This window comes from Polyodon spathula, chromosome 37 (genome assembly GCF_017654505.1).
Source record: "Polyodon spathula isolate WHYD16114869_AA chromosome 37, ASM1765450v1, whole genome shotgun sequence".
NCBI classification, from domain to species: Eukaryota; Metazoa; Chordata; class Actinopteri; order Acipenseriformes; family Polyodontidae; genus Polyodon; species Polyodon spathula.
In genome coordinates, this window is record NC_054570.1 from 385,082 (window position 1) to 410,081 (window position 25,000).

At 42.5% G+C, this 25,000-nt stretch overlaps 1 protein-coding gene across 7 annotated transcripts; it reads right to left on the bottom strand.

Moving 5' to 3' along the window:
* Positions 1 to 1,099: 1,099 nt before the first annotated feature.
* On the bottom strand, positions 1,100 to 15,741 carry LOC121304437 (ADAMTS-like protein 5). Of its 7 annotated transcripts, none has more exons than XM_041235600.1 (13): positions 14,270 to 15,741; positions 10,607 to 10,679; positions 8,520 to 8,677; positions 7,639 to 7,699; positions 6,839 to 6,944; positions 6,510 to 6,643; positions 5,830 to 5,953; positions 5,140 to 5,223; positions 4,062 to 4,225; positions 3,678 to 3,900; positions 3,340 to 3,444; positions 2,685 to 2,756; positions 1,100 to 2,364 (listed from the first exon to the last, which is right to left on the bottom strand). In XM_041235600.1, the coding sequence occupies exons 1-13, from the start codon at positions 14,317 to 14,319 to the stop codon at positions 2,042 to 2,044; spliced, it is 1,677 nt and encodes a 558-aa protein (XP_041091534.1). In that variant the 5' UTR covers positions 14,320 to 15,741; the 3' UTR covers positions 1,100 to 2,041. The 7 variants fall into 7 exon arrangements, with proteins under 7 accessions (XP_041091534.1, XP_041091533.1, XP_041091532.1 ...); XM_041235599.1 differs by having other exon boundaries at positions 6,510 to 6,637; positions 10,595 to 10,679; XM_041235598.1 differs by having other exon boundaries at positions 5,830 to 5,950; positions 10,595 to 10,679.
* Between the last annotated feature and the right edge of the window lie 9,259 nt (positions 15,742 to 25,000).

Here is a 25,000-nt window from a genome sequence, read left to right on the forward strand (position 1 = left end):
GAAATAAGACTCCTACTGCATAGCCGATTCCTACTGCATCACCCATTCCAGGTTTTACTACAAGCTGGATTAGCCACAGTGTGTATAGGTAACAAGCTTGTGTGGTCGATTAAACTCATAGGGATCAGGAAGGGGTCAAACTGCAATGCAATGGGAGTTTTACTTCCATCCCTGCACTCACTCTAATGATAGGGTAGGCCCTAAATGTTTAAACTGGTGTCTCAAAATACTGATTGAGCGAGAAGCATTCTTCTGCTGCTCTAGCCAGGGGTCATAACTACACAGAATACAATTCCTGAGTCGGGTCGAAGGTTGAAAGCTGTTTGTCATCAAGGTGTCTGGCCAGGGAAATGGTGTGACTTCCAGGGAGCAGCGGCCTATGATTCCAGTCTGCTCCTATCCGAGTATGAAAAATACAAAATACATCTTCATGAAAAAAAACTCTTCTTTAGTTTTCCCATTGTAAGACTGTTCTTACAAAGCCAGCTCTTTCAGAAGAGGGCAGGGGTATTACCACCACTGTGTAGATCATCAACTGCCCCCTCTCTTATAAAACCAGGTTGAGATAGATATTTCTATTATACACATCTTTTCATGGTTTTTCTACATCTTTCTTAATATCTGTCTTGGTTGTCCTACTCAAGTCTTCCTGTCTTGGTTGGAATTTCATCTGGGATGTGTTTTCTCCCTTTCTCGGCTGCACGGCTAGGATTTAAGGAAGACACAATGTGTAACTAGAACCACGTTTAAAATGTGCAAACATGTTTTAAACCTCCACTGCATGTGTAGTTAAGCCATTTGAATTATGGGTAATCAGAACTACACTTGAAGCTGGTCCACGTTCTGGGTGAAGATGGCATCGTGCTGGGCCTGCATGGTGTTCTACCTGTGGATCCTGCTGGCCCCGCTGTGCCGCTCGGAGCCCAGGACTCGGCCCAAACACACCCGGATCAAGGCCGATCCCGAGACACCAGGGAGGACTGCTCTGTCTTTACCAGCCATGGGCTGTGCAATGCCAAAGAGAAGCAAACACACCACCGGGGGCTGAGGAAAATTCCCATTTGAATTGAAATTTTAAATACATTTTTATTTTAAATTACAAATAATGGCATGTGAGGTGTATCGTTTTCATCATTAACGAAATAACGAGACTAGAATTGGAACCAGAATTCTGTTGGAACCGATAATCTGATCCTGCCAGAATTTCATTTCAGCTACACGTCTTTAGCCTATATAAAGAATAATAATAATACACTTTTGTTGATTTAAGTGATAGTAATAGACACATAATAATACAGGTACAGGTATTATAAATGTATATAATGCAAAACAAAATGTTATACACAAGTGATCTTTGGTGCTGTGCTGAAGTCTTTATAAATTATAAAACATTACACAGGAACACACTCCAGTTCAGAATTGGGGGTGTGGGGGGCGGGGTGTAGAATATGGGGGTTAGACAAAAGCTCTCCCAAGGATGTTCTTTCACATCCAGGGTAGATTACTGCTTCAGGAGCTTGTTGGCAGAGATTACAGTGTCATTAAGGTCCCTGATGGGCTACATGTTGTGGGCAGGCTCTGTTTCTAGTGAACAAAATTAATATTCTCCTTTAGTATTGACTGTCTAAGTCCTTTCTCTCCGGGTCAGTTAATTTTCAAGTGACTTTCCTAAACTTTGGGGGAATTGAGGAAAGAGAATTGAGGCTAAATAAAATGACCCCAAATGTGAACTAATATTGCTACTTGTTGGTCAAAAAAAAAAAGGCCAAGGCAGATTTTTACATTTCAGATGTTCACACATCCCCAAATGAGAGCTCTCTTTGTTCCATTTGCTGGCTCTCGGATCCCTAGTTCTCTGTACAGAATTGGCTGGACTCTGGTGATCTCCAGTTCCCAGCTTCTGAACCATCCCCACCAGTTCCTTACTCTTCTCATTTTCAATAAGAGTGCGCTCCTTTTGGCTGCGGGCAGAGCGATGTGAGCAGCGGTGTGAGAGTGTGTAGGTGCTCTCTCCAGGGTGGGGTGTCTCCAGCCCCTCTGATCAGGATGCGGGAGGGTAGCTCTGCTTCAGGCACTCCGGTTCCAGGGAGCGCAGCACCTCGTCTTCCCGGGGGCGGTAATCTCGCACGTAGCTGTCGGGCTCCAGCAGGATGCGGTTCAGCGTGCGCTCGTAGTTGACATGCTGCCGCGCCATCATCACGTAGTGACGGCCCTCCTCCAGCTGGGGGCAGTCACACACGTTGGGCACCCACATGAACTCGCGGCGCACCAGTGGGAAGCGGTTGCGGTAGGTGTGGATCACCTGCATTTCGTAGCGTGTCTCCTGACCCCTGTACTGCTTCCCCAGCACCTTGCCATGGAACACTGTGGGATAGAAAGGCACAAGCGGCCATCACTGGAGCTCTGAGGAACACTTTACCTCACTTCCACTCTCTTGCTTGCTTCAGACAGCCTGAGACATGTTTTAGTGGGTATTTTTGTCTCTCACTGCGAAATGTTTGTCAGCCTCATTGGTAACCAGGGTAAACAATTAAAAACATATGCTAGGTTCCTCTCCAAATTTGAATCATGCATTATAATAACTAATATGTTGCAGTTTTATCTATTCTTATCTGGAGTGGCAGACAATTGCATGCAAACACACACACACACTCACACACACACACACACACACACACACTCACCGAAGTCCTTCTCGCAGTACTGTCTGACGCGGTTTGCTTTCCCTCTGACCCTCCTGCACTGCCCACAGTGACCTGAAAGTGACAGACATTGAGGCAGGGAGCAGGCTTTCCAAATACTGATCAAGTTGTCTAAATACAGGCATAATAGTTCACAGTGTGAAACCAGTTTTTGAAACCAGTTTGTGAAACCAGCTAACAAACCTATTTCAACATCCTGACAGCTTACTAAAACTTCAAACAACGATTACAATGATTCTGTAGCTAAAATGTGTTTTCTGAAGACATGCAGTTTTGCTGATGCTAAACTCAAACCTTACTGACCCTCTCCCTCCACACACACACCCTGGATTAGAGGCTGGCACAGAGCTAGACTGGGACCCCCACATTCCAGAGCTAATCATAGATCCAGGAGGGCACACACTGCCACACACAGTGACCCACCCATTCTTCATAAAACAATTCATGTAAATATGTGTTTAAGCATTTCATTAAACAAAACTATATATATAAACCTCTCCAAGAAAGCTTTGTGAATGGTAAGATTTACAATGATTGGAAAAGCTTGCAAAATTCAGACATGCTTTGATACGCTTGCCTGTGTAAAAGAACCACTCTGCTGTACTGTACAGCACTCTGGGAGCAGGGCAGTACTGACCGGGTCTGTGGTGCTGAGGGATCAGGTTGCTCCAGTTCTCATCTCGCTCCAGGCGTGCCAGCGGCTGGTTGTTTTGATGCTGAGATGGATTGTGTCCTGCAGGAGCTGAGGGAGACAAGAAACCATTACACTCCACTGAGCTACATAGCAACCCAGCATTGAGATAACCGTAAAAAAATATAAAACTCCACCATGATTATTATCAATTAAAAATGACCACGATTCAGGGCTACTAAATTCACAAAACTCTTTATGCCCATGAACTACAGATACTCAAGGAGGGACAGATAATAATTAATTGTATTTATATATAACTAAAACAAATGAACTCCTCTCACCCCAGGCTGGAGTGGTGGTGGTAGTGGTTGAAGGAGGCCTGCTTGTTGTTGTGGTAGTAGTAGTCAGTGTTGTTGTGGTGCTGGTTGGACGTTGCCATGGCGAGAAGGTTGCTGATTGATGAGGCTGGTGCAACTGGCTCCTCCCCCCATGGTAAAGCGCGTAACGGTCGCGTGGCAACCAGTACTCATACTCAATCTCAGAGTTCCTGTCAGTGGACAGCACCTGCATGAGGGTACGAGAGAGTGAGATCAGGGGACTGGGGAAGCTGTGTCAGCCAGCGAGACTCACAGAGACAGAAAGAGAAAGAATAGGAAGACAGAGAGAGAGATGTATTATGAAGGGGAAAAGGAAGGAAATGTGGGATGGGGGTGCGTGGGCCTCACCATGATGTGCAGATCCTCTTGGGTGGGTCCTGAAGCCTCAAAGCTCTCCCGGCTGTCTGCTGAGCGCTTGTACACCAGCTTGGTCCCAGCGACGCTGTACTCCCCCGGCCAGTCGATCTCCCAGTTACCATTGATGACATACTGGGAGCGCCCGTTCTGCAGTGCTGGGGACACAGGCAATGAAGGGTTAATAACAGGCGTATCTCTCAAGATTCCTGAAACAGAATGAGTTACAGTTTACTCCCTCGTGAATTTCCATCATCACTTTCTGTCCATCTTGTGTCATTTCTGGGAACAACAAGTCTATCACAGTTAAAAAAAGAAATGGTCAAAATATCTTGGGGGCAGTGAAGATTGAATGCTTAATCTCTCTCCATACTCCGGAAGCCTCTGGCATTTTTTGTTGTATTGTCAAAACATAGAATTGAATTGTTCTGCCAGCTTTTTCCAAATGACTGCTGAATAGGATATTAGGAAGTGAGGTACAGAAGAGGTACTTTCACTAGTAACAGCAGGTAAACGGTCCAACTGTGTGGCCACACGCCTCCTTGGGTGTGCTAGCAGACTCTCTCCACTAGAGGGTGTCTAATAGCAGCCCTGCAGTAAGAGGGAGGAGAAAGGCAGCTGCTGAGGGGTGTGTGTGTTCATATCTCAAGATATTTCTGTCTCTAGCTGACAGCGGAACAATAGCTGTAATAAATCTATTTTTAATGGTGGATCCCACCCAACACAGCTGGGCCAGGCAAGGGGCACAACAGCTAAGAAGTGGTGATAATTATAATTTCACCAGCCGGGCAGGTTTTACAGATATTCCTCCCAGTGGTGTCAGAGATTATATTTATCTATGATAGCTGCAGCAGGCTTGATCTCAGGGAGTCTCGTCTTTGTCAGAACCTATAAAACCAGCAGCAGGTAAAACTGAGTGACCGGGGGGCATTGTCTCTTACTGGATATGGCAGAGCAGGGGGCATAAAACATTGTGGTTTGTTAAGAGAGAGACCCCATTCTGACTTGAGTCCTAGAAAGACTAGAGGGGTGCTTTGTGAGCAGAGCAGAGCAGAGGGAATGGAGCCCTTACCCAGGTAGTTCTTGCTGTTGTCAGTCACCCGGATGTGAGTGGCTCCAGCGGGAATCATTGTGACTTCATTATATCCAAAGGGACCTGAGACAGAGTGAGAAGGCAGTGAAGTGAGAGAGATTTGATTGCTCAACCTTGGCAGTGGTGTGGATCAGATTCTCTTATTAATGTATGAAATAAAAAAAAAACTTTCATAAACAAAAGTGCTCCAGGATTGTCCATCTTTTTTGTAGTTCTGCCTTACCCGCTCTGATTTAGTCACCGGAAACAGTATCCTTTGCTACCGTTGTCTTTTTATTTATCAAGAAGTTTGACTCACTCCCTGCCTCCCTGCCTCCCTGCACTGTCTGCCTCCCTGCCCTCTCAGTTTTTGGACACTTACAGCACATTGCCTTTATTTAAAAAAATAAAAATAAACAAAGTCCTATTAAACTAAAGGCAACACATTTTCTGAAGCCAAAACAAAGCAAGTATTATAACTGCTTTTGTTTTTCTCACACATACACTGAATTACGGAAAATATTCTCACTCTGCCTACATCCCCATAATGGGATTTCTGTTTAAACAGCGCTGATCCCATTCACTCACTCGTGTCCTGGGTGTTTGTGCTTTTTATACACAGTCAGATCTATAGGCTCTCCTAGTTTTTCAGCACTGAGTTTCAGTCTATGTGCAATGTTGGGAGCTCACCGACAGCCTGGCTGGGACTCCAGTATACACTACGGTGAAGCAGACAGGTGGTGTTGCGCCCCCCACACACCATGCAGGCATCCTGCCGCTGATCCGAGCCCAGGATCAGGTCACAGCCGGGCTGCTGCGGGGAGACACAAGAACACAGGCATCACCCTCACTCTCTCAAGCAACAAAACAAACACGCATCACTGTGTTTAAAAAAAGGGGTTTTAGCCAACTAACTACACACCCTTGTGACAGTGCCGTCACCCTAGATGTGTACTCTGAAGCTCATTATCTATCTGGACTGCTAATTGTTGAATATATGGGGGATAAAGAGAAATGAACCACCATGATCAGTTTGGTCAAACATATTACAATCTTGAACCCTTCTGAGATGATTTGTTGACTCTAATCATCTACTTTAGTGCCTGTAACAACTTCTTTTAAACCTGTGAAAGATGCTGTAACCCTGAGAGGATGTTTCAGGGGACTGGGGTGTAGTCTAAGAGAGAGAGAAAGAGTATCCCATGTCTACTTTGTCTCCACTGCCACTGCTTTTTTGTAAAGGTAATGACCTTTGACCCAGGTTGAAAATGACATCATCTTTACACTCAGTAAGGTGTATTTCTCCATTCCCTGGTCAGGATCTTCGAAGTGAAGCCCTAGTTCTCTGCACAGTCCCGGCACTCACTCACCAAACAGCGCCCATTGATGCAGACCCCACCCAGTTCAGTCTGGCAGGGCGTCCCGTCCAGCACTCGCCCAAAGTTATAGTAGAAATTGTGCCCCAGTGCCAAGCAGCTGAGATCACAGGGGGTTGAACCTGCAGCTGACAGAAACAGGAAGGAGGTGTGGAGGGTATGCCAACAATTAGAAAAGAGACTGTAAATATTGACACAAGCACAGACAGACACACACACACACACACACACACACACACACACAGAGAGAGAGAGAGTGAGACGCTCTGTCTCGCCTCCCTGGAAGCACAGACACACACACACACACACGCACTTGGTCTCACCTCCCTGGAAGGTTGTCCACTTGTATCTCCCGCTGCCCATCAAGGGTTTATCATTATAGGCAGCACACTGTAGCTCCCGGAATCCCAGCGCCCCTGACGGACAGTCCTGCACACAAAGAGTTAAATGTGGTTACAACCCGTCAGTCCCAGCATGCCCCGTGCCCCACTTACACAACAGCACAGCACTGAGAACTCCGCACACTCCCTGGCTCCTTGACTGCTCACTTCTCAAACATGCCATGATCAAATACCAGCCCTTATTAACGTCTTCTGAGTCAGCAACGGTTTGCAGATATTTACACACACACACACACACACACACACACACACACACACACACACACACACACACACACACACACACACACACACACACACAGCCTACGTTCTTTATGCAATCCACAACAATGATGTACAATTTATGAGCTCCCCGTCACAGCGATTACTATCTAATTTGTCTTCTTTGTGTGGTTGCTACTGTGGATTAAGCATGCGTTGCAGCACAATGAAAGCTAGCAGGGCAGCATGATAGGATAGGATAGGCTAGCCACCATGGGTTATGAAGGGAGGTCCTTTAGTAGACATCTCTAGGGGCATTAACCATTCAGCATGACCAACATTTTCCTTCTTCAAATTCCCTCTTAACAGTCTTATTGTAGCAGCACTTTATAGCTCCCTGGTACTGAAGTGGCTTTGCTGAACAGATCAGCTCTTCCAGGAGAACACTGCTGAAGTTATCAGTTTGTTCCAGGGCTTTCTTTCGAGTAGAAATGTTTGAAGGAACACCTGCGTGTTCTTACCTGGATGTTGCAGATCTTATACTGCCTGGGCTCCCCGGGGCACAGCCCCACCTGCAGGTTCCTAGCAGGAGAGCGCAATACGTGAGGAGTGTAGAAAATTACAATTGGACTTTCCTTTAAGCTTTCAACATAATAGATCAGTTATAAAATTCTTCATCATAAAAAAAACAAACAGTGAAATAAAATGTTATCCTGGAGCGAGTTTCACTTGCAACCACAAAACAAACCCTGAGCATTTCCTCATTAGAACTCTTGTCTTTTTGTGTAAAAACTCTATAGATAAGCCAAGTTCCCTGGAAAATAAGAGGAAAACCTATGACAAAAAACACTCTTTATTTGGGAGTTAGAGCTCTGTAAATGAGACAGAGCTAAGACAGAAATAGAGGTTATGCGATGGTAGACAAAGACAAAAGCAAACAAAAAAGTTAAAACATTTTGGTTTAAGCCTTCATCGATGTAATGTTGGTGACTAAAGCATTAGCCAAAATATTTGTAAATATTTGAATAGAACAGCTGACTGCTAGGCCAAGGCCTACCCATTGGATGTCCATTTCATCGTGTTTTCTTTTCTTACTGTTTATTTGTCATTTGTTTGTTGGTGTATTCATGTTTAACCAAGCGTGTAGCAGCGCTGCAGCTGAAAGTTTGGCAACAGACGTAAATAAAACACAGAACAGATAATCGGTTGCTCAGCACAAGGTCTATCTCAAAGTTCAATTTGCAACACCTTTTGGAAGGAAAACAAAACAGCCTAAGCTATAAACTCTTGTACAGTTTTTTGTTGATTGACACTAGTTTTGTAAAATGAACAGATTTCTTTTCCTTGCACAAACATGATGCAAATTGCACATTGGAGATAACCAGAGAGGGGCGGTACTTACCTGGTGATGCAGGTCCGACTTCGAACGGAGGCCCCTCCTCCACAGGTGCGTGAACATGCGGACCAGCCAATCCAGGAGCTCCACTCGTTACCGAATTGCAGCTGCCGACGGGCACGACTCAGGGACGGGGCTTCACCCCTCAGGGAGCCCAAAGGGGTCTGAGGGAGACAGCAGAGTTCAGAGAGGAGACAGACAATCCTCAGCTCTACAGGTGCCACAGAGGCTTCCCGATCACACTACTACACAAAAGCTACAAAAATATTCCGAACCTCACTAATATCCACTTTTCTGCTATATTTCAAATGTGGACAATAACAATTGCACTGGCACATGAAAGCAGTCAGTTAGAACAAACAAACAAACAAAAAAAGAAATTTTTATAGTTCATCCAAAAAATCTATTAGGCCTAGCAGTACAAACGTTACGCATGTCAATGGAAAACAATTAAATAAATAGCCACTGTAACAAATACCACTTGTGCTCACCTTAAATGAGCTTCTCACTTGTTTGTCAATTGTTAACAGTTTTAGAAACCAAAATATTTCAAATCCCATTAAATACCTTGATATCTGTCCCCATGCGAGGAGAAAACATTGTTCTACATTAGAAATGGACCCAACAACGTTGACATTTGAAATATATTCCTTCCTCCTGCTCTAAAGGTGGATTTAACTGACTGAGCACCCACCCATCTTCCACAGAACAGAGCTGTCAGATTAAGGTAACGTTCAGAGCAATGAAAAGGACTGCAATGCATGTAAAAGCTCAATGCATCACTGTGCAGCGATGTTCGACATGAGATTGCCCTCATTAACACTAATCGTCTCGAATGAGTGTTCATATCACTGACGAGGGGAAGGCATCTGATGCAGTGGTACACAGCCTTTCACTGCTGGAGGCCTAGGCTGTTATTAACAATATCAATTCTGGCCACAGAACTTCAAATGGTAGCTTCTGGAGCTGAAAACGTCAGCTACGGACCTCTAATCAGAGGGCAGTTTTGTTGAAACAGATGACAGGCGCATTGCTGCAGGGTAGAGAACAGTCAGGAATAAAAACAGGCTTAATTTTTGGCAAGCAGATTACGACCCAATTGAGAATGACTTTGCTCTCCAGGAAAAATAAATCGTTAAGACAAAGAAGCCAAGCAAAGAGAAGGAACACATCGGGTCAAAGTCCTGGCCTTGCAACTGCGTTGTTAAGCTGGAAATGATTCAAACAATGAGTGATAGTGTACTGATGGGTGCAGAAGGACGCTATTAAGAACAAAGCCAATCCTTCAGTCATCCATTTAGCTTTGACTCATCCTTGTTTTTGGTACTGCCATTATTAAATTTTTGGCCACAGCTCATGTTCACCCTCTCCTCACTCCTGATGCCAACTTTATCCCCCGCCACACTAAGGAGCCAACAGCGGACCCTCTTCACTGACAGCAACGGGAGCAGTGATGAGAAACTGCACTCACTCATGACCACTCAGCCCCCAAGGTGGGCTTGGCTGGTGAGGGGCGCTAAAGGGTGCCCACAGTCCCAAAATCTCTGATACTCACCTGTTAACGACAGAAAGTCATAAGAATCTAAAGGGTCTAAGGGTACATTCGCATGCAATGTGACTTAGTTTTATTAATACTAATGAAAAAAAAAGAAAAGTATATGAATCATGTACTTAATGATATGGCATGATTCAGAAGTGCAGTAATGATACTAAAACCACTCACACGGCAAGTTATAAACCCTAGCAGTCCATTCTGGTTAAAATGCCAGTATCGGTGTGCTTCTGTAATGTGATTTGTTCTCAAGTTTTATGAATATCAATGCACATTCCTGAATGTGTCATGTTACAGATAGCAATGTCAGCTCATGCCTGAGTGTTTATGACCGAGTGTTTTAAGTTGTTATGTTGCTGTTCTTCCATGACAGAATAAGCTAAGCCTGTGTAATAGTCATCTGCCCTTGACCTCCACTTAGGAGATTTCTCACTTAAGTCAAAGAACAAACATTTCTGCCTTAAATGAACCTGGCGAGCTAGAATTCTATGGCAGGCGCCCCCGAGGTCTAAAGGTTGTGTAAACTCACAGATTTGCTTACATGGGGGGAGGACAGACAGACTGGAGAGAGCAGCAGAGTGAGGAAGGTCACAGCCACGCATTGAGACAGCCTCCTAGAAACAGCAAGGAGACAAAATAAACACTGTCATTCAATTATACGTCAACCCCTGTGGGATTTAATCAGAGGGGGGCAGAGAGAGGCAGACACTGACAGCTCACACGCCACAAGAAACCCTGGCCCTGGGGTCGCAGGCCAGTCATTAATAACAACAAATAGCCCAGCCAGACTTGTCACAAACAGCGAGGCTACTCGCCGAGAGAATCTGAGGGCAGGAATTCCCCTGCATGTCTATCTGTACTGCAGGGGTTCAGAGAACTAGACTAGGGAAAACATGGACATGATCCATCTACCAGAAAACTAGGAGGCAATGATTGAGTTCTGTCCCAAGACTGACTGACTAGCATCATCCTTCCAGCCATTTAGTGTTGACATCTCTAACAGTGCTGGATATCAAAATACCCTCTTTAGTCAAATCCAATACATGTATTTATTTAACCAGGTTTAACATCCTCAGAACTGATTCTCCTCTATACTGGTAACCTGGACAGGAGGCAGGGTTAAAATAAATACATATATGCAACAGTTAGATTAAGGTGATATAGCAAGGGCAGAATTGTATTGATTTGTATTGGCATTTAGCCAGAGCTGTTAAAGTCAACAGAGTAATAGGCAGGACCTAGCTCTAATGTCTCACCTGAAAGACTGCACAGTATCACCCAACATTGTGCTGGAGCACTGGCTTAGAGGGAAGCCTGCCACCAGCACCCCTACCCCCAACCCCAATCCTAACTCCCACCCCTATCCCCAACCCCTAACCCCAACCCCAACCCTCAGTGTTAGTTAAGAGTTAGATGGATAGAGTTATCAGATATGCTTTTCCTGCTTGCCTCACCTCCCAACCATACAAATTTATGAAAACTTGTTTTGCGTGTTCTCGTGCAACATCATGCTTTATTTTCATCTGATGTGCACTGAGTTCCAGTTTCTTGTAGATTACTGCTTCCAAAATCTTTACATTTACTTATAAGAGCTTACATGGGCTTGTGCCAGGATCCTTATCTGACCAGAACCTGTTGCCGCTTAAGTGTATCAAACTGGTACACTCCTTGCTGTACTTTATCAGGATATTAAACAGGCAATGTGATGCATACAACAACACAGGAGCTGAAACGTGTGCCTCATAAGCCACTGTCCAGTATATAAGACCTAAGGCAGGCATAAAGACTATAATCACAAGCAGGAATTAAAACCAATGCAAAACCCAGACTGGATGAAATGAGGTTTGTTAGGGTGTGCACTTTCATTTCTTAATGCCCTGTAGAAATTGTCTGTGCCCAGTAATACCTGAAGCACCTTTCTAAAATCTTTCCATTTTTTTTGCCACAGCATTCTTCAATCTGTGATTTGTCTCTATTTAAAGACCTTTCTGACGCTGAATGTATTATAAATACTACAAGGCTACAGACCTCTCCATTGGTCAGCCAAAATAGAAACAGGAGCTGGGCTGCAAGGGTTTTGGTTTCCCCCAGAAAATCTTGGATTACTTACAAAGAACTTTGTTTTTCTAATTCAGTTAAACTAATAAAAAAAAAAGAAATGTCCCTGAAGTGCAGGCACTTATTGAAATGCTGTAGCCATTAATCACACGAGCAAAACATGTCAGGATCCTGCCAGGCACTCACTCTGAGGGAATCAGAGACTTCCTGGGAAAAAACACAACTTCAGGACTGGAGCAGCGAACACACTCCACTTAGGGGCCCAGGCCACTGACAGCAGGACAGATCCACAAACATAAAATTATTTCTGCAGGCCAGGTCTGCTGAGCAACAGTACATTTCCAGGGAAGAGATGACTGATTAGAAAGCAGGGGTGTACAGCTATGGCCAGGCTGTTGTTAGAGAGGATGGAGTGATTACTGCTTAAGAAAATCCACCAACATAATGTCCTTCAGCACAGTTTTGTAGAGTGAACCTGAGCTTGGTTGTGGAATGGCTGCAGGTGACGGCTCTTTATATAACCTGCAGGTGAGAATGTGACCTTTCAACTCTGTTGCCTTCCATGCAGGTACATGAAATCCCTTTCAACATCTGTCCAGAACCAAGTAAAAACAATAAAACGCTATCTTGCATCAAACTTTAAATAAGGGGTTTTGTTATTTACTGGTATCAGAATCCTGTATTTGTGTGAGAGTGTGGCAGAGGAAAGGAAAAAAAAACACACACACACAGGGGATAAAGATAATACGGGGGGGGGGGGGGTGACAGATAAAACAGCAATAAATAAAGAATGTGGCGTGGGAGAGAAAGAGAAAGACAAAAGAGCAAGGGAGCAAACAAGAGACTGATATCAGAGTGTCTCCTTTTTCACATACATTCCTTTGGCAAGAAAACTAGCACTGGCTGCAGAGCTTTGATCCTTCAAGCTTTACACACATGGGAAGCCTTGCCTAGCTTTCAATATCAACATGAAGTCCAGATACCATTAAGCAACCATTCCATTCAGAATATGTTCTTCCTTTTTTCAAGCACAGATGATCTGTCCATTTAGGGGCATGCTTGTGCCTGCTCTCTAGAAATGTATTTAACAAGCACTAATTGTGCATGCAGGGATAATTGATGCAAGTGCTGTGATCATGATGTGTGCACTGTCTTGGCTGCCAGTTATCTTTTTTTGGACGCTCATGCAACGGGGGAAGGGGGGGGGGGTAGGTTTTTTTCCAAAAAAACATTTGTTTTAAAATTGAACCCCCCCATCTTGGTGCTGAAAAATAACTTTTTGGGGCAGGTTAGACACCCTCCGGTTTCAACCACATAAGCAAGATCACTTTTCAATGCAAATCTGCTGCAGCAAAGCAATTGTACAAGCCCAGGGGTAGTGAAGAGGCACTTCCTGAGATTCCTGGGGAAACACTGCCGAAACATGTGCAAAAAGAACAGATCCACCTGGCACTTTAATGATGTATCTGTTTATTATCCCACAAAGTCTTCTTAATCTTCATTTACTACTGCATTGGCTTAGGGAAAACAGCTTAGTTTGGTGCACACCTCTAGTGAAAGGAAAAACGAAATGTTCCGTAAATTCAAAGTTCTCCTGTGGGCAGAGGGTTGTGCTAATGAAGGTTCTGTCTTCAGAACCGCTCACCCTGCTCAATCTGTGATCCGGACAAGCGGGTGATATAGGATAAAGGAAGGATATGGAATGGGACGGCTTTCTGCTAGCTGTCAGACCTTTTCAGCCTTGATATTCTCATGAAGTCTGAGTACATTATTTATTTATAATATTCATAGTTGCCACTAGGTACAATACGGGTTATATTTACAAATATTTTTTTCTCCATTGTAAGGAACAAGGTTCCTGATAGACAGATAGATAGATAGATAAATAGATAGATAGATAGATATCTCAGTTACTTAATTGTTAGGCTTAGTTAGGCTTAGACTCAATTATAGGCTTAATTAGTCAAGATTAACAGATGTTACAGATCTTTAGCCACGGATGATGTAAAGACACCTATAAAACCTACAGGATTGGGCCTCTCCAGGACCCCAGGTGTACACCATACAAAAAACATCAAACAAAAGCTTTTAGAAAACATTACCTCATACTATGAAAAGAATGCACTAGTATATTCCATTACCGTACCTGACTTCTGAAAGCGACATATTCTTTGGCGACGAAAGGGTTAAGAACATTTCCAAGTTTCAATATACATATTTAAGGTGTCCCGTGGGGATTTGGCGGTTTAAAAAAAAAAAAATCAATTCAGAACAAAGTCAGACAGAGTTTCTGCTGCAGCTTGATTGCAGTTCGCACCCATTGCTGCGGGACCCGTGCAGAGAGGATCACCCCATTGGAACTACAGAGTCGAGGAAACTGTGCGTTTAAAAGTGATTATTATTTAGTATATTAGATTTTCTACATACACTTAGAAAAGTCGCCCATTTATCGTATTAGCGCCGACCCACGCGAATCCGCCTGGCGCCTGACAGACAGACACCCCTTCGGGCTGGCTGACACACCGGGACGGGACCCGAACCTAGCACCTTCTCAGAGGTGCTTGTCTAAAGATATCATTATAGTTTAATCATTTCACTTTTTTTGATGTTTTTGCTGTGAGTGTGCCACATCACTGTATCAGGAAACGAGCCCGGACAGATCTCTCTTTAAATCTCTACCTGATGGGAAATTAGAACTACGGTGTATGAAAATCTTGGAACCGATTTCCCATAAGACAATCTGGTCATATTCTAAAATACATGTTATTTTCATTTGTAGATGATCGAAAAGCAATCGCCAATCACTTTAGTCTCCGTTACAACAATCTAGTGCGTCTTTTCAGGTCCTTGCCATTAACACTAAACGCAACTGTGTGCAGTCGGCTCGGTAGTTCTCAGGTGTTCATGTTATACAGCGTTTGCTTTGATTGCTTGCTCATGAGCTGTGTAACTTGCGGTTCTCTGGAATGTGACAGAATAGAGGGGGTTGACTTGAGAGGTGTTTAATGGAATTCCTTCTTCTTTTTGTCCACTGGTATATAAATGCATCCAGGTGTCTATTTTATGTCTGCTTCTGATTTAAAGAATGCACCCTCGGCCCCCCCATTTGGGTTTCAGTTAAGTCTCTTGAACCAGTGACAGGGGATGGGACACGGGGGTTGCCAACAGGTGACTGTGTCAACCACTACAGCAATTTGGCCAAAGGCGTTTTGAAATATACGTTCTGAAATCTGAGCTTCCTTTTCCCGGCTTTAAAGATCAACACGGAGAACCGGGAGTTAATGTCACGGTCTCTCTGTCCGTCCAGTAGTAGTCGGGTAGAGACGGGTAGGCACTTCTGCCGCTCTCTGCTTTCAGTAGTGGCAAGCAGATATTCCCATTCCCTTCTTTCCAAAAACATTATCTCCACACCGCTGTTCCAGATAGCCCCATATTCCCTGTTTCCAGGTGAGTGCTGTCCCCTTTTACACAAGTCTTTAAATGTTCTGGACCCTCACTAGTAACCCAGCTGGTACGGTGAGGTGCTTGTTGTTCCCGGTGTAACACAACCACTTCATAATCCCCGAATATCACCAGACACAGTTCTCCACTTCTATCTCTCTCGCATGTTTCAGACTTCAGGTCTCGTAGCAAGAAATGGGCACACCTGAGCCCCGCCCCTACATCTCGACTGACCAACCAGCGATCAAAAACACCCCCTTTAGCGACTCAGCGAAGGGCTCCTCCCACACCGCTCCCAGACCGATAACATTGAAATTGATGCGAGGAACGCGTTGAGTTGAGTGCTTTCTCTTAATGTTTTCAATAATTTACTGGATGCCTGTGAAAGTTGAGAAAGCAGCCGTCCGTCCTTGATGTCTGTCTTCTACAGTTTACTGCAATTACATTAGAGTAACGCTTGTTTTGAATGTGTGATTTGTTAGTGCATTTCATCAGCCTGCCCGTATTGCTGGGTGACAATGTGTTTCTAAAAATGAATGGCTGTGATCGCAGGATCCACATTCTCCCCAATGGAAGAACGATTTTAACGAGACCAGACCAACTTGTGTGATGCGTTTTCAGTTGTTTTAGCTTTATACATATTTCAACTACGATACTCTTTTTCACGCTTTCAAAATTGTTACAGTTGTACAGTATTTCAAAATTGTTACAGTTGTACAGTAACTGTACAAGACGCAGATCATACTGACGGAGTAATTAGATTTCAACGAAAATAAAGACTTGTAAATGAAAGAAGATCCGCAGAAGCTGTCATGCTAAGAACGTGTTTTTTTTTAATGCTTGGCTGTTAAACGATTAAGACACAATTACTTTATAATTTTGTGGCGTTAATTTGATAGTTTGTCAGCTCAACCTGGGCCTCCAGGTAAATCCCACTGCATTGAGCATCAAACACGACAGTGCCTTTGTCTGCAGCCTCCACCCCGCTCAGCCCAAACACATTATCTCGTAATCTGCACTTTTAAACGCAGTGTAACACAAACAGCATGTTCAAACAGTAACACAGCTATTCCGCTAAATACTGTGATTCATTCCGCATTGATATGACTCGCATGAGGATGCCTAGGTCAGGAGAGAGATTCATAGAGCACACCTAAAAAGGTGCTACTTGGTACTGCAAAAATACTACCACAATAGTGCTGCTGTTTTTCTAGTCAATAGTCATGGTCACAAAGGCGCATTAGTGACAGATTTATTAAGTGGTTCCACTGCATTTGCTAAAGCAGAACAAAAAAATAATTAAGAGTAGACGACTGAAGCCTTTAACATAGTTAACCGTAACCATTATTAAGTGCTGTACAGACACCAGGACCAGAGAACACATTTGGAAATTAGATAGAACTTAGGAAAGGAAAGCAGACACTTCTTCACACACAGTGGTGAGGGGATGGAATGGGCTACCTGCTCATGTTGATGAGGCAGAAACACTGGGATCCTTTCAGACCCGACCTGACAAAGTTTTGAGATCAAGCAGCTACTAGAAACTAGACAAGCTCAGATGAGCCGAACAGCCACATCTTGTTCGTAATTGTTCTTATATGCACTTTGAGAAACAGTGTACAGTGCCACACACCCTGTGGTATGCACTTTGAGATACAGTGTACAGTGCCACACACCCTGTGGTATGTACTTTGAGATACAGTGTACAGTGCCACACACCCTGTGGTATGCACTTTGAGATACAGTGTACAGTGCCACACACCCTGTTGCAGCACTTTGAGATACAGTGTACAGTGCCACACACCCTGTTGCAGCACTTTGAGATATGCTCTATATTGGCTCTGTAGTTTCCACTGTTCTGTAATGATGAGGCATGACTTATCCAATTTAAATTGAATAAGTAAAAAAAAAGTATCGATTAAAAAAGTATGCTATAATCATTGTTTCTGTCATAATACTTGCCTCATATTTTGCCTTTTCTCTTAAATTACTTTATTTTCATACTGCATGGCCTTTAGATAAACTGTAATATTTAACCTAAAATAAGGGGTATTTCCCACATAGCTTAATAAGGGGAATTGCACAAAGAAGAAGCACAGCATGCTGTTGTTGTACACGTACTGTCTGAACCTTTCCAATGAGTGAAGGGTAGAAACACAGCATGCTTGTTAGGACATGCCTAGTAGGTATTTATTTATACCAAAAAAAAAAAAAAACATTATCTACATTCAAGCATTCTCCTCTCTCTCACAATGATATATACAGATACAATATTGTATTAAGCAGATTAACTTTAAATTAAGGTATATTTGATTTTATTTATATATATATATATATATATATATATATATATATATATATATATATATATATATATATATATATATATATATATATATTAGCTCAAAGAGCCAGCTGCCCAACGTTTCGATATGTTGTACATATCTTTCTCAAGGGAGCCTGTGTTTGAATCAAAACATTGGAGGTATTTATATGTGTTTGATGGCATGACAACTACTTGTTATTGTTTATATTCAAATCCATGATTTATTCTTATATGATGTAATGGTGTTCTATATGTGACATATAAGCAACAGAAACATTCGTTTTAGATTTTAGATTGTACAGGTGAGCTAAGCAGCAGTTCTGCTAAACTAAGCTCTTTTCTGGACACTTTATCACACACCAGAGAGCAGTAATCCTGTCCTACATTAGTAGCCTTTTTGAGTGCTGGAGTTATTCTTCAAAGAGGCAAAGTAACTTTTTCAACAAGCACAAAGCTGGTGATTCTCACCCCATGACCTGTCCAGTCCACTCAACCAAACATTGTGAACCTTGCTTGTTTGTGTGGTGCGAGCGGAGCTCTCTGTCTGGTTAGTGTGATGAATGCTGAAGCTGCCTCTGGCTTGTGTCACTCTGTAACAGAACAGTACTGGCATCAGACACCATTACAGCTTCACAGAAGAGCTGGGGAGCCTTTGAAAAGCGAGGGGCTGATTGCACTAGATACTGTCGAAACCATATAGCTAACAATTCCAACAAGCTGAAACAAAAGACCAAAAATCTCTTGGGATCCTTTTTTGTTTCAGTCATCACTTCCTGGTGACTTTTTAAAACCCAGACATTTTAAGTTCCCCCTTTTGGCCTCAATGGAGTTCTCCAAATGTAATCCCTCCAAGTACATCTGGAACACCAGAGGGTATCCATTTATCTTCCAATCTGGAGCAAATGTAAACAATACATCTGTAAGAAATACTATATAAAATAAATGTAGTTATTGCATACATCCACTAGGGGTAGCTTGTTGCAGGGGGACAGGTCAATTGTTACACTCTGGTGTACCAGCTGTACTTGGAGAGGGCAGACACGATTCAGAGATTTATATGAAGTAGCAGCATGACTGTACTATCTCTGCAGCTGCAGGGCGCTATAACAGAGGTCTAAGCTTTTCAGTATTGATTTAGTAAAGTGTAGCTGCAGTTTAAACTTCCAAGGGGCTCTTCTGAGTACAGTGTAATCAGCACAGCGCTCTCAGGAGTGTTATTCCTGAAGGAATGCTCTCCAAGAGTCGAAAGGTTAAGAAGGAGTAATTGCTCGGCACTTGGACAGGTAGGACTGTGATAAGGAATTTATACGACACTTTGCATGTGCAAGCTGTACAATTTCACCTAGAGGATACAGAACTACCTTTACCAACTATTTTAAAACAGGCACAAAAAATTCAAATTATCTGCTACGTTACATTCACAGTGTTTTTCAGAAATTATACAGCTACTACCACAGGATTGTTTTTTCTAACGTCACTTTTTTTCCCCCCAAAGAGACAGTGTACTTTGTTGACCTTTCAATTCCCAGCTTAACTCTCCCCAAACCTCCCTCAGACAGCTGCCTTCACTCTGACACTGGAAGGTGTGTGTGTGCACTTGTTTTTACCAATCAGACTGAGACCTTGGAAACATCTCCAAAGAGAAAGCCTGTTTCAGCATTTCACTTCGTTTTCACAGTAACACAAAATTGTCATTATTGAAAGAACACCGGGACACAAATTGTGCTAATAAATACACAGTCACAGCTTTTCATATTGACAGGAATTCCTAAGGTAGGGGATTCCTACAGTATGGTATTTAGCAAATACATGCATGCTTACACATAATTGCAGAGTTATTATGCATAGTTAAAATATACTTAATGTGTAAATCTTTTTGCACACCTAAACACAGCCCTAACCCTTTTCTGATACATGTATTGTGCATGTATTGTGAAAAAAGATTTACACATTAAGCACTTTGTAACTATATGTAATAACATTGGCATTATGTGTAAGTACACATGTATTTATTAAGTAACTTATATGTAAATACTCAGTAATCAGAGACAACGTAAAGTGTTGCCATGATTTGAAATGGTTTAATAAAAACTAAAATAATGCCTTTGCCCGTGCTCTTGTTTCAGGACCCAATATTGTTACACTCACCATGTAAAGTCCTCTTAAGATTATCACAGGATCCACAGTTCTACACCCACCTTCTGCAACACAGTCCTATAAAGGAGCATACATGTAAAAGCATTGGATTTGGTGTGTGTCTGGGCTTGCCTGACTCTCATACCGAGATCCTGTAGATCTGGAGTATGATAACACATTCAGAGTTTCAGGAATCAACGTGGATCTCTGGCGGAATCACACTGTAGAAGCTCATTAGCAGCATTAGTTACCAATCCACTCCCATAGTTGCTGCAGTACAAATAACTGATTAATCCCATGCAGTATCTCTGCTACTGGACCCCCAGCCTTATAACATGTTACAAAACCCATAACTGTCTCTCCTAGAGAGTGTACGTGGCTGGATTGGCCAAACTGGCGCCAAAGTCTATGTCTGTCCCATAAAGATGTGTATTTTTATCTCTCTCTCTCTCTCTTATTCTTCACTCAGCACTCCGAGATGCAAGCTGACTGCCCCTGGTTTAAATCATGCAATCTGTCTTGATCTTTATCTCAGCATGCAGTAACCTGCCACCCACTGGCCTGCACCTCTGGGAGGGTTCGTCTCATTCCTGGAAACATTCAGGGCTTATCCCCCCTGCGTCAGTGAGGCGTGACACTGAGGGCAGGAAAGCTCAGCTCTTACCTCACACCAGTGTGGTGATTGAAGTCAGTAGAGCCATTGGGACCCGTTCACAAAGACTTACAATGGTTTCAAATCCATTGCAGTACCCCCTCTTAGCACTGGCAATACTATCATCGATCCCCTCTTACTTCTGGTGAAAATCCAATAATTATAATACCACGTAAGCTTCAGGTAGTACAATTAAATGAACTGCAGTCAGGCGATTTCCAGGAGTGGAATCCAATACCAGTAGTTGGACATGTGATCTCAATGGGTTCCCATCCTGGTTACATAATAAAGAACTGAAAAGAACTGGAAGCACAGTTATCTCAGCCAGGCCCTCCCACAACATTAGAGATAAAGACAAGTAATAATTCAGAGAGAAATTATTACTTGTCTTTATCTCTAATGTGTATTGGCATGCATACCTGTCAAGCTGCTGTTAACCCTTTCATCATGCATTTCCATGAGCCACAGGTTATTACTATTTACACTGTGAGTTTCTTGTGTTGTTACATGCAAACAAAATTGGCATCTTCATAGGAGAGCATTATTTAGGACAGTGTTACCTTTCCTACTTAATATGAGGATGCCAATACAAGGCCATCGCAGTGAACTCCAAATTACATCAAAAAGATAAGGCATTCATGGGCAAAGTCAGCCTATACTGGCTGAAACATTTACTATCTGCTGTCCTCATATGAGGTTACCTTGCATTTGAATTAAATAAATATTTAACCCTGACCATTGCAGTGTGACATCCAGAGTGATCATATTGGACTCTGGGATCAGGTGAGGATTGCAGGGTACTGACAGGATAGCCCATACACTGGGCTGGAACTGAACACCGGAGAGCTGAGAATGGAGTGTATTAATGCTACAAGGTGGCAGCACTGGAGAGCCCAGGAAAGAATGCCTTTCATACAACCTTCAAAACGTTCAGTGTTCATTAATAAGGTCTGGGGTAATCACGGTGCTGGAGAATTGCACTCATTGTTATTAGAATGCAGGGTAACAGCATGTTGCATTAGAGGCTGATTACTATTTCAGGTTCCTAAATTTAGGAAGGGAGTATGGGGAGGGCGGCAGCTTTTATAATCCCAGTCCCTCTGGGATACATAGGATTTAAATCGAGGTGGGAGATGGAAAGTTTTTGTTTTGTTTTAATTTTCCAGGAAGGTTTGCCAAAGGCCTTGTGTTTTCGAAAGCTAATTCAGGAGACGACAGGCGGGAGATAATGCAGGATTAGAGTGAAGGGGAGAGGCAGGTCGGCAGAGCTTAGATCAGGTTTACTGGTCCTACCAAGTACCTTCAGCTCCCTTTTCATTGCCCCCCTTATGTAGATTTAGCTCAATACATTTTCTTAACTGTATTAAGAAACTGCGAGGAGACAATTGTTTTATTTATAAGAAACTACCTTTCCAGGGGAAATCTCTGATCCAATTAAATTAAGTAGTATTGTTCTTATTCTGCATTTGCTACTTATAGAAAGTGCCTTACTGTCTAAAACAGAGTAGTCATGTATTTAATAGCAGTAGTTAAGTAATACAGCAGCGTCTTTCCAGTAATATCCAACTCGTTGAAGTGCATCATAAGTCTGCTAATACCACTGCTTAAGTTTATTATTTTTGAACTTCTGGGTGGCAGTCCTTACTAAAACGTAAATACCTTCTGAGTCTAGTGGAAAAGTGACTTGACAAGCGTCTTTCAACGTCTGAAGATGCCGTGACAAAAAAATTGTTTAACCTTTTTACTTTACTGAATTACTCATATAAGCCGGACAGTAACCATTCGTGACACCAGACTGGAGCTCTGTCGGCCTGGAAAACCAGGGAGCTCAGAGTGCCCGGAGTTCAACAGGCTAAGAATATACCTGCATCAGTGAACTCCCGCCTGTTTATACCACAGTCAGCGCAGCAGTCAGGAACATTCACACTGCTAAACGAAGAATGTAAACAGTGCAGGGAGGGACGGAGGGAGGGTGAAACCAAGATACTGAAGAGGCTTAGCTCTGTTTACTTTCCAAATACTATCTCAGAATTGGGAATCGTAAATGCAGTATTTAAAATTCCAGAAATACACAGAATTGTGTAAAAGGCATTCCTCAAATGTGCTCCAAATACATAAAGAAAACAGCCTCATATACACAGTATGGTATCCCCTTACAGAACAGTTCGAGATAGAATACCAATGTAGCACGCTGAAGCAAACATGGTTAGCAAAACACAAATACTGATTTGGTTCATGATAATATCACAGATTATCAGAGTGTTTGTGTTCATACAAATATATTAAAAAAAAAGTCGCATTCAGATCAAGTAGTTGATGCTGGTAATTTTTGCACGTAAACACAGTGCATGAGAAAGTGCAGTGAGAGAGAGAGAAGAAGATGAAGATAAAGCGAGGGAATGAAAGAGGCTCACGGAAAGTTAATTCAATTAGCCCTGTGCTGGACCCCCTGCTGAATGAACGCCAGGGGTTTGAAGTGAGTTAACGAGCAGAGTGGGGTCGAGGGAGCGGGCTGGAACTGCCAAAGCTATTTGACAGTAAATAGAGAGCTGCCAGCGCAGAGCAGGCAGGCTCAGAGAGCCCAAGGTTCCTTAGAGCATGCTGTCTATCTGTCATTCTTTACCCGGGCAGTGGTGCTCTGTGTGCGCCTCTACTGCTTTCAATGTTCACAGTTTTGAATTGCATGAGACCAATGCATTTAGGGTAATGTTCAGTGTCCACTGCATGCAACAGCAGAATTAAACCTATAAGATTTGGTAAAGCTTTATTTTGAATGTCATAAATATTTAATTGATATGCAATTAATAATTTGCTGTTAGTTCTATGTTAATGAACAGTCAATAGACATACAAAGACTGGTTTGTAGCGTTACCTGTATTATTCTATATGCTATCCACACTAATAATGCGCTTTTAAACCATGTGATTGTCATTCACTGAGCACTAAAACCCTCCATTCTCAGACACGGTCACCCTGAATCTTAATAATGAGCACTATAACTGTGGCCATGTGTGAAGATCGCATGAAAAGCTTGAATAGAGACTTTAAAATTAGGTTTCTGTAAGCTCTGGACTGTCAGACAGCGTTGTGATCGAACTTTTAACAATCTTTTTAAAAAAAAAAAAAAAAGTAATGCTTCTGAAAATACCCAAAGAAGGGCATTGCCTGGGAACACTAATCCACATTACTCCCTCCATCTCTGACTGGGCCAAGTTTACTAATCTCGAGCTCCTCTGCAAGTCTGAAGCTTTTCTTTTTTCTAAACTCTACATTTTTACAGCTAACAAAATCCTTTTATAAATCTTTCATGTCATGCACTTCCATAGGTTTCGAAAGAAGCACATATGATTGTATTAAAAGAAGTTGAAGGCATTTGCATATTGTGGGTGCCAATCCTCTCTTGTTTGCAAGAGCTTTTTTATGACAATAAAAGAGGAAAGGACCTTCCTTTAAATCACATCACAGTTGCCGGGGTTACCAAAGATACTCAAGATAAGCAAGCTGTCAGAACACAATCCTCAGTTTTTTTTTTTTTGTTTTTTTTTAATACCATCTGTCAGGATGAAATTATTTCTATTTAAAAATAAAAAGTAAAAAAAAAATCAGCAGAAATAAACCCAGAAATAGAGCAGCCTATAAAAGGGCAGTCAAGTTAAGAGCTGCTTGATGGAATAAATATCATTGTGACATAATTCCGCTGCTAATTGCATAGCAAATACTACCCTCTATAACGTTCTCATTAAAACTGAGGGGGTGGAATAAAAGCAATACCTTTATTTTAGACTTGAATATACTGTGAAGGGTGGAGAAACAGTTTAGAAATGATTGGCACAGTTAATTAAGCATGGATCTTACAGCCCTGGGGCTAATGGACTAAAAATCACAGCATAAAGCCCTGACAATGTTGTACAAAGTTGACCTTATTTGTTTAACAGCTCACAGCACAATGGCGTGTTGCACAACAGAGATATAAAGCGGTCAGCCAGACTTTTCTCTTCAAGCAGCTGTGAGGAAACAATGCCCTCTGTTGGTTATTCTTCATAATGGAGATATAAACCTAGTATTTGAAACATTTCCAAATCTTGCCAAGGCTCCCAGAGTCACATTATGAGAGATTCAATTAAAATGTGTGGTTTGTGGTCTGTAAAGGCATGTTATCCGATAGAACTTTGTGCAATTTTCTTCTGACTCATATCTGTCAACATTGTAAATCAAGAAGAGTAAAACTTTATGAACTTTTTTTTTGCATTCAGAAAAATCTACAGACTAGTTATTCTTGAAGAACAAAACACTTGCCAGTGTCTCCAACACTTCAATACATT